At 38.8% G+C, this 13867-nt stretch overlaps 1 protein-coding gene across 1 annotated transcript; it reads right to left on the bottom strand.

Annotated features, from left to right (window-relative positions):
• Positions 1-2080: 2080 nt before the first annotated feature.
• serpine2 (serpin peptidase inhibitor, clade E (nexin, plasminogen activator inhibitor type 1), member 2) lies at positions 2081-12133 on the bottom strand. The gene is made up of 9 exons (XM_044203678.1): positions 11906-12133; positions 10104-10382; positions 9671-9898; positions 8903-9100; positions 5957-6155; positions 5768-5865; positions 3771-3857; positions 3533-3616; positions 2081-2698 (listed from the first exon to the last, which is right to left on the bottom strand). The coding sequence occupies exons 2-9, from the start codon at positions 10363-10365 to the stop codon at positions 2661-2663; spliced, it is 1194 nt and encodes a 397-aa protein (XP_044059613.1). The 5' UTR covers positions 10366-10382; positions 11906-12133; the 3' UTR covers positions 2081-2660.
• Positions 12134-13867: the final 1734 nt, after the last annotated feature.

Raw genomic sequence — 13867 nt, 5'->3', positions numbered from 1 at the left:
CATACAAACATATATGAATGAATACGTATAAACACATATTTGTACACACACACACACATATATATATAAATATATATATACATACACACACATATATATGTATATATACACATATATATTTATCTTTGATTAGGATTTATCTTCAAGGACTGCCTTCTTTCACCTACGTAACATTGAAAAAATCAGGCACATCTTGTCTCAAAATGATGGCGAAAAACTAGTGCATGCATTTGTTACATCTAGGTTGGACTATTGCAATTCCTTATTATCCCGCTGCCCCAATAAAACCCTTAAGACTCTCCAGTTGATCCGGAATGCAGCAGCACGTGTACTGACAAGAACTAGGAAAAGAGATCATATTTCTCCAATATTAGCTTCTTCGCACTGGCTCCCTGTAAAATCCAAAATAGAATTTAAAATCCTTCTCCTCACCTACAAAGCTCGTAATGGTCAGGCACCATCGTATCTTAAAGATCTCATAATACCTTATTACCCGACTAGAACACTGCACTCCCAGGATGCAGGCTTACTTGTGGTTTCTAGAGTCTCCAAAAGTAGAATGGGAGCCAGAGCCTTCAGTTATCAAGCTCCTCTCCTGTGGAATCAGATCCCAGTTTGGGTTCGGGAGGCAGACACCATCTCCACATTTAAGAGTAGACTTTAGACTCTCCTCTTTGATGATGCTTATAGTTAGGGCTGGCTCAGGTGAGTCCTGAACCATCCCTTAGTTATGCTGCTATAGGCCTAGACTGCCGGGAGACTTCCCATGATGCACCTCTTTCCTCTCTTCTTCTCTCCCTCTCCATCTGTATGCATTTTTATCCCATTATTACATGTTATTAACTCGACATCTTTTCTCCCGTAGTTCTGTGCTTTCTCGTTTCTCTCCTCCCTCCTTCTGTCGCTTTCAGCAGGTATTTCTGCCTCCGGAGCTGCAGAGTCTGGATCTGTGGTTGTGAGCCACCTGCTGCCCCCGTGTTCCTGCTCGACAACTGCTACTACAGCTGTTTTTATTGGCTCTGTTACTATTATTGTCATTATTATTCCTATGACTGTCATTTTTATTATTATTACTTTATTAATATTATATATAATATTATATTACTATTTTAAAATTCTAGGTGGTATTTGCATTGTGCCTCCCTCTCCCCCAATGTTTAGCATAGACTATATCTTCTTTTCATACAGGTACAAGGTTAAAGCACACTATTTCAGTACGTGTCCATGCACACATACGTTAGATGAATGTGCAAGTCCCTGACGGAGTGGAAAAATAAACAAAATGCGTCCCCAAGGCATGGAAGGCCCCTAATGTACAAATCCAGGACACAAAAGTGATTTTGTGACCAATCCCATTGTCTGCTCCAAGGACGGAGTTGTTGAACGTGCTACTTACTAGATGCCACGTGGGCCCCTGCTACTGGCCGTATGATCTCTGTGGCTCTGAGGCCTCTAGAAAAAACAAAAGTGTAGGTTTTTTTTGTTTTTGTTTTTTTTAAACCAGAGGGATCAAAAGTGGGTCAGGCCTACAGTGGCCCTGAGAGCTCAACTCTCTGCAACTTAAGAAAACACATGCAAATAGACAAAACACAAGCAAATTAAGAAAACATCTTCACCAATTTGACAATACGTACAGCATTTAGAAAACACACTGCAAAGTTAGAAAACCATAACATTATAGAATTGAAACTTAAGATTTTAAAACTCTAGAAACTCTAACTTAAACATTTTAGAAATGAAATTTGCCTTCTAAAACTTGGATATTTAAGAACTAGAAAATCAAATTCTAAATTTGGAACTCAATTAGAACTTCTGATTCAGTATATATTAGTCTGTCTGTATACATAAACTCCAGCCATGAGCGACCCTCAACAGGGTAAGTGGTTTAGAAAATACATGGATATGTTTTAATAGTTGCTGAATAGTTTGAATGAATTGTTAAGAAGCTCTATCACTAATTTCTGTAGCTGAACATGTTATAATTGAAAATGTAAACACAGCACTATAGAATGTCACATGTAAACAAACATTCCCTTGTCAGAAATACTATTACCGAAAATAAGTAAGCCAAAATCATTGATGTTATAAATATGTGTATTTATTTGATCAAATATGAAGCAAGTATGGTAACATAAGACTTCCTCAGTGAGGGAAACAATTATTGTAAAGTAGCTGAATGCAAGTCATTCATGATGTGATGTACATTGCCATAACTTAGGAGTGAAACTTAGAATGGACTGGAGTGACATGACTTGAGATGGAGAACTTTTAAACTGAAACACTGACATGATAAACAAACTGATTATCCTACTCCAGAGTTGAGAAAATACACAACTGACATTCAAAGCCTTTTTCAAAGTCTTTTAAAAATGTAATAAATCCAAAAGAAGTATACAAAAAATTAAAACAGCTGGAAAATTTAGTCTGCAAAACATTTCATAAAGCATGTTATGCATTACAGAAAATGGGTAACATAAAAAGCAATATTTAAAACATAACATATGTCCACAATGTACATAAGTCTACAGCAAGTTTGTGTGTGTGTGTGTGTGTGTGTGTGTGTGTGTGTGTATGAGAGTGTGTGTTCATGCATGGCAGTGTAGAAGCATTTCCTGTGCTGGCCTATGATGCTACCAGGGGCTGGCCAGTGATGGCTGGGCTCAAGGCTGGTTGATCTGGCCCATAAAGAGAATGGTACCTGGGGACAGAGACAGAGACAGGGAGAACTCAGTCACGCAGCGCTTTCTTCAGACACCACTTTCTTCAGGTTACCTGGTTTCACAAAGCCTAACATTGGTGATTAATTGCCATATTTATAATGGTGAAATGATTGGTGCAGATTTAAATAGGAACAGGTTCCTGTTTCAATGTCAAGTGCACAATAATGCCTCTAACAAGCTGGAATTAACAGGCGTGTTGCTTTAGCAAAGCTATTCTTAAAACTTAGTCCAGGGTTAGCACGGTTGGAAGTGGATCACAGAATAGCAGCTGAACATACTATGGACTGACAAATCACAGTTTAAACCTATGCAGTCTATTCAGTCTAACCACTGAGTAGACTGCAGAGGGCCCAAAGAAAAACGGGTTCCCAAAATATTTAGAGCCCAATCGCACAGTTGTGGTTCAAAAATGGTCGATGGTCACTTACGCATTTCTAGAATGGAAAACAAATTCAAAATCAAAGAGCATTTGGGAGGAAATAATGGTTACGACAGTATTCTCCCTTGTCATGCAACACTGTGGCGACATCGACTAAACGGAAGTTTTAAATATTTAATTATTATAAAACTCCTTCAAATGTAAATACTACATTTGGTGTATAATTATTCTGTTTTTATCTGTTAAAATAGCCATTATTGAAGGAAAGAAGAAAAACATCAATATCACAGGTGATTCCAAACTTTTGAACGGTAGTGTGTGTGTGTAATTATATATATTTGATATATAGATATATATAGATAGATAGATAGATAGATAGATAGATAGATAGATATATATATATATAGATATATAGATAGATAGAAGACTGTACCTGTTGGGTTATGTCTGATGAGGAAGAGGAAAGGTCTGTCCACTGTAACCCAAGGTGGAGAGGACCGAGCCAGCAAAATGGCAGCTAAAACCAAGGAGTATAGGTTACTCTTATGAATGTACTATACTTTAAGTGCATTATCAACCGTTACATAGAACATTCTAATCAACTAAGCATACAGCTTTCTGTTTGGCTCAACATTTAAGTCCAAGACAAGGCTCACTGTACAAATACTCACTAGTGGCAGCTGCTGCTTTTGTTCCATCTTCATTCACCACAACTTTGGCTTTCTGGAGTGCCTTGGATACATGCACAGGTTCAGCACCTGAGAAAACAATAACTGTTCATTCTAGCTTCAGACACACACAATATGTTAGTTTACGGATATGCCATGCCATCATTGCTATTTATTAAATGATCTGATATTGATCAGCCAATGCTGTCCACATCCAACATGACGGGTATGATGGAGTTACTTTGTGTACATTTTCAGTGTAGTAATATATTAGCATTAGTGAACAAAACTACACTATTTATGAGAAATCCTTGAAGGCCCTACTTGCCCATGGTTCACCCACACAGGTGTTTTCACTTATTTAGCCTGATCAGAGCTCATTGCTTCACTGACATCTTGAAGACACATTTGCTTCCGGTAGCGAAATCGCGAGGCTCTCCAATGTCCAGCTGCTTGGAGAGACAGGATGGGATTGACCTCACATTCAGGAAATATTGTTTGTTTATATTCTTGTTTTATAACTGCACGACAAAATAATACAAGCAGCAGAGAAGAAGAGATGCTGCTTGTCTGTAGCGAGTGCAAGGAAAATGACAGAAGTTAATGACATTTAAATGTTTAATAAAACACTGTATAATTAATAAATGTGTAGACTGCTGTCGTTGCATTCTAGCCATGCTAGCTCCTGCAGGTTCTGTTTATGTTTGCCATCACTGTGTTGTTGCATCTGTTAAGGCGGGACTGTTGCATATGAGCTGAGGTCCAATCAGCCACAACACTTGAAGCACCTGTATGGGAGTGCAGAGCCTTTAGCCTGAAATGTTAAACAGGCAATTTTCACAGCAGACATTTTGACTTGTCGCAGTAGGAAAAGCACAGGTGGGTAAGCCATGACAGTGAGTCAGCATGAACAATATCAGGACCCGAAACTGAAGTAGCTTAAATGAAATTAACATCATTAATTTTATTATTTACACGTGTGCTTTTCCTACTGCGACATGTCAAAATGTCTTCTGTTAAAAGGCCTATGCAAATAGTGCTTTAATTGGACTACACACAGGTATGTAAATGACAAAGCATATTGGCTTTCAATAGAGAATTTTAGAATCCTGTGGTGGTGACTGACTTTTAGGGTGCTTTCACACCTGTAGTTCATTTGGACCAAGGAAGAAAATTATGCAAAGCTGCCTTGATGACACAGACTTATGACAAATGAACAAACATGTGTAAACGCAAAGTTGTAGGGACTGACAGCTAACTCATTAATTGGACAGTTTTGGTGACTGTTATCCTGCATCATCAGTGCTACATGGACCTACATTACTGACAGCAGGTTATGTAGCACTTTACTGAACCTTATGTGCGTATTTATCTTCTCTTGTATCACAAAGAGCTCACAAAGAAATAACTGATTATGTGCATTATTAGTCAAGACGGCAACTGGACCTCGTATGTCATAAATAAAGATGAAACCGGACAAACAGGCCAAAAGAAGAGGCATCTTGTACAACAATAATAATAAAGGGGAATAGTTGCAGTTTGGCCATTTCACTCATTTTTCAAAAATACATAATAAGAGCTAATACTGATGAACTCTACTCAAAAGTTTTAGTATAAAGGTATTAACTGATTGCTACATTACACCACATGATAGCAGTAGAGCAAAAATCCACATCTGTCAGACAGCCCCTGGTTTTTCCTGGAGTAATCCTATTAAATCCTTTGTAGACTACACCACATGATGGCACTAGAGCACTTCAATTAGAGAGCCTTTCATTCAATCATGCCGGGAGAAGACGAAGGAAAGAAAGAGAACACGAGTGATTCTGTTTTTCACACTGGACAGCTAGACACAATTCATAGTTCTTACTGGCTCTGGCAGTAAACAGCCAACAATGTGTTCATATTGTCAGGCCTTCCTCGAATCCAAATAAACCTGTTGTAAATACTCTGAGGCACTGCGTCACTTTTGGATTTGGACTGACTGTGCTTTCACTCACTGAGGTGTCTGAAGTCAGCTTTGTTCTGACTGAATATGTCTGTTATTCCCAGTGCTGAAAGGGGGGCTTCCAAATCTACCTCCTCATCAGCAGTAAACCTACAGACACAAACACAAACATGCACACAATGTTACGGTCACATTCAGTCAAAGAAGTTTTAAGAGCAACTGTTGTATGTGTGGGTCTTACTTGGGGATGAGCAGGCGGGCTTTTCTCATGTGCATCAGTTTGGTCCAACTCTGCACTGTGGCTGTGCTGATGTGTGGGATAACACGGGACAGAGGCGTGTCCTCTTCAGAGGGCAGAACAATCAGCATGCTGATCGTGTTGCCGTGATAGGGCAGCTCAATCACCTTATATTTCAGTCCCTGAGGTGTGGTGGCCATGCCTGGCAGAAGAGAAGAGGTTTAGGGTCAACAGTTCCAAAGGTCAGGGTGATGGTAAGGATGAAACTTGAGTCATCCTTACATTCGCTGATTTAGAGATGACTCATCTCTTTTCTTCCTATATCTTTCTTATATCTATTAACCCTTTGGGGAAGATGTGCATGACTGACTGGAAACCAAGACACTTCCTCTTACTTGTACATCTGACTACAGAACAAAATTCCTTTTACTTTGAAAGTTTTCTATTCACAAATGTGTAAAACGTAGACCACTTCTCTCTTGTTTTTCAGAGACAGTAGAACCCATATCTCCACTTCCTTGTGATGCAAGAAGAGTGGAATGAAATGACCATTTTCCCCCAGTAATAAATCTGTAGATTTTGGTATTTTGTATTCCTATTGTTCCTTGCATGAGCTGATTTACTTAAGCCTTGTACAATGCCACATTATTTGTGTGTTCATAAAGAAGTAAGAGTGTTTTTTATGCTGTCCAACTATGCATTTTGCCAGGATTTTCTGTTGAAGAGCTTCACCTTTCTGTGGGTGATGCTATTTTCTTTGTCTCTCTGACGGTGATGGCTTTAGTCGCTCAGTATATTTATTTAGTCTTAAACTAGAAACAGAAAATGCATAATTTCCTGATGACAAACAGATTCTTCCTCTGAAAAGACCTACCAGACAGCAGATGTTTATCATAGCAAATGTAAAAGACTCGCTCTAACAGGTTGTTAGTTGAAACAATGTTGTTATATCATTCAGCAAGGGGGAGTAGCAAAACAGTGATATACTGTAGATTCTGACTTTATATTTACACAGGGATGCTGTTTTTAGACCGCTGTTGTTAATATAGCTTCAAGCTTGAGATGGCAGTGTGCTGGACTGTATGGGTCCTTATGACTTTAAAAAAAACAAAACAAAAAACGTTTCCATCTTGTAAGGCACTTAACTGCAAAATAAGAATGACAAATGTACAGTTCAACTTAAATAGTCACAGCAGTACCAGTCTCACACCACAAAGATCCATTTAACAGTCCCTACAGTTGTTCATGCTTTATATGGCCATTAAACTAAATCACAGCACATTATGTTCTGAAGTCATAAAGCCAAGTATTTGTAAATCCCATTACATTCATAAAAACAGTATTAGTATATCAAGCCATAGCCAAGTGGGGCTGTTCTCTTAATGACCTATCTGCAGTAATTTGGGGACAATAATCCAATCAACAAGTTACAGACTATGTACACTAAAGTCAACACACTGCAAGATACTGAAGAAAGACACAAACATCCGTGCCTCACAGCTGAACATGGCCTTAGTTTAACTCTAGCACTCTGAGAATCTATCCAGAGCACTCACTATGCTGACACAACTCTGACAGCTCATCTAAATATAGATGACTGACCGGTATATCATTTTATTTCACACAGGAGTAAATAATGTCCTACGGATGTGGCATGTCTAAGCCTGCATTCCCTTACAACTCAACACAAGCTGACGTATGAATCATCAACTGGCAATGGCTGGGATTACATCATTAAAAAAAAAACTAAATTAAAACAACTTAATCATTAAATCTACAGTATATCAAGCTGGCAGACCTGAATGGTATAGCAGCTGCTGATAGGCCTATTTGTACGAACTTGATTTGGTGAAGATTAAACCATGTCAAGACAGTCCAGACATGCACTCAAAGAAATGTATTCCAACTTAATGTTGAGTTAAAGCAGTGGTTGTCAAACTTTTTCTGTCATGCCCCCTTCAGAAGCAGAAAAAAAGTTCATGTCTCCCCACCACACGTAAACGGCCTGAATTCCTATCAGTCATTAACAATATTAGGGCAGCAACAAATAAAAAAGGAGCCAAGTTGAATTAAATTGAAAGGATTCAGGTCAGCATGGTAGCATCAGCAAACTCTTGTTTTTTCATTTCCCTACATAAATCATATTCATTCAACTTAGCTCCACTCCGTATTTTTCGCCTGGTCATCCAAGCCCCTGCATCCAAGCCCCTGCCCCTGCACGCCCCCCCAAAGCTAGCAAACATAGATTTAAACAATACAGGATTAGACATATTTAAAGAATTTATAAGGAAGGAAATGCATTCAATGTATTTGTATTATATCCTCAGATACACACAATTCATTTTGGTGGAAAACACTGAATGTAAACAGAATTTTTGTTAACTGTTCCCAAGAAAAGTCCACAGGGCACCTTTAACTTTAAGTTACTGTCTGGCATTCATTATATGCTACTATATGTAAAAACCCACTAATCCAGTATCTAACAGATCTGTAATACAGTATGACTAAACATACCTCAAAAATCTGACCAACCAATCCAATTCCTGATAATTCATTTTAGAATTCATTTCCTCTGGATACGCAAACACAGATAATCAAAAATTTGTATTTATCATATTGTTTAAGTGTAATTGTATTTGGCTTGTCTCGACTGATAAAAATGATAACCTAATTAATTTCAACCAGTCTGAATCCAATACTGTAACTATCTACAGCAGAGCCTTCTAATGGCACAACATATCTTTAAATGTCATTTGGTGGTGAAATATAATAAAGAACATCTCGTATTCAGCATCATGATGCATCTAAAACATTGGCTGTATTTAAGCAAGTCAATGATATCAAAGCAAAATCATTTATACTGAATAGTTGCGCTCATTAAAATTATTCAAAAGGATTAGTCTCACACAGCAGGCCATCAGTGGAAACCTCTCACACGTCATCACTCACCGATGTTAAAGACAGATAGTTGGGACATCATTCGAACTTTATATACATTTCCGTTGCCCGCGTTGAAGGGCCTCATCTTGGTGTTCTCGGGCTGGAAGCGGGACTTCCATAAGCCTTTGAAGTAGATTGAGTTGACGGTGACCAGACGGGTCAGAGGCGAGTCTAGCATGTCTGCTTTGATCAAGCTAGGGATGTGACCTGGATAAATATGCAACACGGAAACATTATTCAATTAGAAAGGTTTGATAAAAACCTCCATCTCTTTCATATTCACTTCAGCACAGATGAAGAAGTAATAATGCAGCATCATATAAAGGCTACGCAGTAGAAAACTGACCACATCACAAAGTCGAGGCTTTATACTGTGGTCTGTGAAAAGACAAAAGAGTTCAGTGGTAGTTTTAATATGTGCCTTTGTTTTATGAACACAGTATAAACTAGACTTGCAGGTAAGCTGAATAAGGCTTAAACAGGTAGACCACAACAACTGTTAAATCTGTATCTTATCATTCTCAATGAACCATTTTGCACTTAATTCACAAGTGATAAAGGGTCTCTTAGTTTCAGTTCTCTTCTCTCAAAACTTAAGAAATAGACATACTACTTTGATACATAACTGACTGAAACGATGAGGGTTTTTTTTTAACAAATTTCATAACTGTCTCAAAATACATACTCACATCTGCTGCTTACACCTGCCTTTATGAGGGCACTTTGAGAATATTTTTAATTGTGTAAACAGCTGCTACATCCATCCATGACTCCTACCTTTGGTCTTGTTCTTGACCCATTCATTGATTTCATCTGCTGCCCCATGGGAGTTGCTGAAGTCCAGGCTCCTGCTCTCACATTGGAAGTTGACTTTGTTGGTGTCTACAAAGGCCTCCTCCATGGGGAAGCCCTCCTGGCTGAACATGCCGTTGGTAATCATCACAACGTCCTGGTTGGACTTAGCAGTCAAGGTCTTGTGCAGCTTCTTCAACATCTTGTACGGGCCTGTGCAAACCAAGTAAACTTTGAATTATTTCTCAATTATTGCTTAGGGTCTAAAATGTTAACCAAAATCTTTGAAGGCTCATCTGGCAGCAGTGACTTCAGTCAATTTACCAAATTCTAATACCGAGACACAATTTGCATAATAATGTTTATCAGTACAACTCCAGCTAGCGCCTGAACTTCTATTGCAAGATAAAGTCCTTACCATTTTTCTTGTAACGGAGAGCATTGAGGACCTGCTTCCGAGTCTCTCCATGGGCTCCTGGAAGCAACATCCCAAGGATGGAAGCTACCCCGTGGGGTGAAAGCACCACATTTTCCAGGGGCTTTGAGCGGACTACTTGCTGAAATACCTGTATGCCAAGATCAGAGCCCCGTTCACCGTAGGAGGGAGCCTGGGACAGCACACCCTTATGGCCATACAAGGTCACCAGTGCATACATGCACAATAATGAGAGGTGCTTCATTTTACTTTCCACAGCACCTAGTAAAGAACAAAGAACAGAATCTTAGAGGCATTTTATAAGAACCATGCCAGTCTCATCTGTTGATTTGTTCTCCAGTAAACACACTGAGTATTGGTTGCATCAATTGTTGACTCTGAGCATCATCAATATTTCTTCATTATGAGACCTACCATCTGAACAACTACAGATTTATGAAAACATCAATCTACAACCATAGACATTCCTTAAAAACACTTATAAGGGAGTTGGATATCCCTCCATATGACTCATCACGGTTAACCACAATTATCTCATGGACCTTTGCTTGTCCTTAGGCAACCAAACCGTTCATCCACTGCTGCAGGGTCTGACTAACGCTTACTCACACTTTCTAAATATTACAGTCTAACCATAATCAGCCTACTGAATCTGGGCACGTCTTTCATTTTAATTTTAGACTAAATTAAATCTTTCAGACCATTTTAGGAAATGATTCAGCCTGCACCCCTCACTGAAGCAGATGAATGTAGCCAAAAGACCCAGTCAGAATGCCTGCTGGCCTGCTTGCTTAGAGGGAAATATTCCATCTATTTGATTTATTGTGTGAACTGTGCAAATGTTTAGGTTATGGGTTATAGCCGTCATGGCTTATTCGCTGATTAGATTTGCAGTTAAATCTCTGAGATTGTTCTCACAACCTTTGGAAAACGCAGTGAAATCGACGCAGTTTGTTTTATGGCAAACCAAACTCCACTGACAAAAACTTGGCAATTTAATGGCCTTTTGACTTGACTTGAAATCCCTGTACCGATAATGATAGTGTTGGGCATAATATGTTCGACCAGTCATCATTAGTTTCAATAAAATTGCTATATTAAGATACAATACCCCATAATATGGCCTATTTTTGGTGGCAAAGTTACGGGAAATTCGTCCAAATGATAAAAATTGACATTGTGTTAAAATATATGGATGTAAATATTTGGATGTTCATTATGTGGATGTGCAATATGCCGAGAATGTGGGACTCCTGGATAGGTTATGTATGCCAAAAAAAAAAAAAAGCTACAAAAACAACAGCAAAGAAAATTTCAAAGTTTGTCATGTGTGTCTGTCAAATGTCCCTACACAAATGACAAAAAGCCATCCTTGACCATCATGCTTCTCATAAGTTAGCGTTACATTAAAACTGCACCTAGACTAAGTCCAGCAGGGAGTACACGACAGCAGCTCGACCCTGGATGTGAAGCGCACTTTTTGCTCGAACTATTGTAACGTGAGTCACGTTAACATAACTTAAACATACACAGGTTTTCTGTGGTACGTTTACGTAATTATTTATAGCTAATTCTAGGTGTGAAACAATTATTTAATATCAGCTATAACGTTACACAACTTAAATGGGTACGAGAAACCTCTTGCGCTAGAATGCGGACTACAAAGCGGCGCTAAATGTTGTTAAGCTAGGTACAACGTTTGCCCCTTTATAGAATAGCTACATGTATTGAGTCTACTGTAACGTTAAAAGTAACGTTAAAAAACGACCTTAACGTTAACTTACCTATCACGAGGTGACGTTAGTTCGATTTGTCCCGCAGGTGAAACTGTAACCTTATTAGTCCGCTTTCCACTGCCGTCCAAACGAGAAATTAAGGTTCGTCCCCAATGCAAATGGAGAAAAAACAACAACTCTTTAATCCAGTGAAAGTGAGAACTATTACTGACTCCACCGTTGTCTCAGGGAGGACTTCATTGGCCTGAACTCCGCCTTCAAACTAAACAGCCGAGCATGAAGCGTGTCTTTAGTGTCAAACTCAAAATAACAGAATAAGAGCTTCCGGTAGACTTTCAAAATAAAACCCAATGAATTACCATATTGTTGTCTATTAACACTGAAATAGTTTCACAACCTTTATAATATAACGCCCCTAATTTCATATTAAGATTCAATTTTGTTGCTGTACTTTGCCGAGTTGTCGCTCATTTTCCTACTAAGCAAAAAAAAAAGTTTCATGTTTACGTTCATGTAACTACGTCCGGTAAGTATTGGCCAACTCTGGCTAACTTGACGCAGCTAAGAATTTACAAGGTGTTTACAACAGGAAGTGACAATAACGGGGGATATTTAGAAACATGTAAGAGCAGTCATCTTAGTTATGTTTTGTCATATTCAATGGAAAATTACTGAGGCCCCCCAATTCACCTTGCTGCATTCACGTAGGCTACCAACACAAATACAAAGCATTAACATCAGCAACATTCTCTGATTAGAAAGTAAAATTGGTCCTGGTTTTCCTTTAATATTAAGTCTTTACTGAACAGAGCAATGATTAACAAAATATTAACTGGTCAGTTTGCTAAATTAACATGTCTCATATACCATCTTATAAGGGAGTTTGGTCTTATCCAATTGTGATGTGATTTTATATTTGCATAACCTCCAAGTGATAAAAACTGCACAAGTAAATTTTGGCATTATTTGCCCAACACCTGATGCTTTTCTATCCAGTTGGGTGATACAGTTTGGTGGCGACACACATAAACATACAGGAAAAGACTCAATGACATCCCTGCTGCAGCCAAAGAGAGGATTATGAGTAGGTGCATGGGGGTTTGAATTACAGGGGATTAAATGAGTGTATGGGCAATTCTGACTAAATCCATCGTAAATGTTTACCTTAACAAAGAATAGATTGCGGGCTGTCAAAATAATAGATATTTCACGTTTATTTTGTGGGCAGGACCTCTGCTTTAATAGATTAGTTTCACACAGTCTGACTTAATACCCAGGTGGAGGCTTTAAGAATTCACTGCCACACCATGGGACACCCATAGTAGGGCTGCATTCAGAGCAGGACTTTGGTCTACAGTCTTTGTGGGTGTGGGTTTGTGCTCGGAGTGGGGGTCTTGCATGTCCAGCTGAGATACAGAGACATGGGACTGTTGTGAAAATAAACACTGCTATGCGAAGCGGGGTCATTGTGTCTGTGTTCTGACAGTTTTGAGGAGGTAGGGCATGAACACACAGCTGCGTACTAGTATCATGCCATGCAAGGCCGCTTCTATTTTTCTATTGCAGATTCTGCTTTTAAACTAAATCCATCTACTTCAAGACAAAGGATGAGAGCTTTGCAATATGTAGTCTAAATTACAGTTTCCAGAAGTTCTTTGTGTGCCCAATACGCCATCGTTGGGTCCCGCTGGAGATATCATCATGCTCCTGTTGAGCAGCCAAGACAACATTTTAGTTACATTCTTATCATCAAACAAGACTAAGCTTGTGCTGAACAAGACCAGATGTGTGCATGTTTGTGCAACAAGTATCCCATGCAAACAAATGAACCATTTCTGGGCAAATTCTCTGTTGAAAAGTTTTCTATGTTTCATTGCTGCCTGTTTAAACATGATTTGCAGTGTTGTGGAACCATCAAAAGCTACAGTGAAAGGGTAATGTGTGCAGTCATGATGTTGTTGAGCTTACTGATAACTTATATTTTGAAAGCTCCTGAAATTTCCAAATGCT

Source organism: Siniperca chuatsi, linkage group LG7 (assembly GCF_020085105.1).
Source record: "Siniperca chuatsi isolate FFG_IHB_CAS linkage group LG7, ASM2008510v1, whole genome shotgun sequence".
Classification (NCBI taxonomy): Eukaryota; Metazoa; Chordata; class Actinopteri; order Centrarchiformes; family Sinipercidae; genus Siniperca; species Siniperca chuatsi.
The sequence above is the reverse complement of the archived record's forward strand: the minus strand, read 5'-3'. Positions and strand labels throughout refer to the sequence as shown.

Excerpts from the sequence above, each read along its gene's own strand:
- serpine2 (XM_044203678.1), bottom strand. The coding sequence starts at position 10,365 with ATGAAGCACCTCTCATTATTGTGCATGTATGCACTGGTGACCTTGTAT. Across the intron at positions 3,617-3,770 it reads AAAAGCAGCAGCTGCCACTA|CTGCCATTTTGCTGGCTCGG; the intron begins GTGAGTATTTGT and ends CCTTGGTTTTAG. Across the intron at positions 2,699-3,532 it reads CATCAGACATAACCCAACAG|GTACCATTCTCTTTATGGGC; the intron begins GTACAGTCTTCT and ends CTCTGTCCCCAG.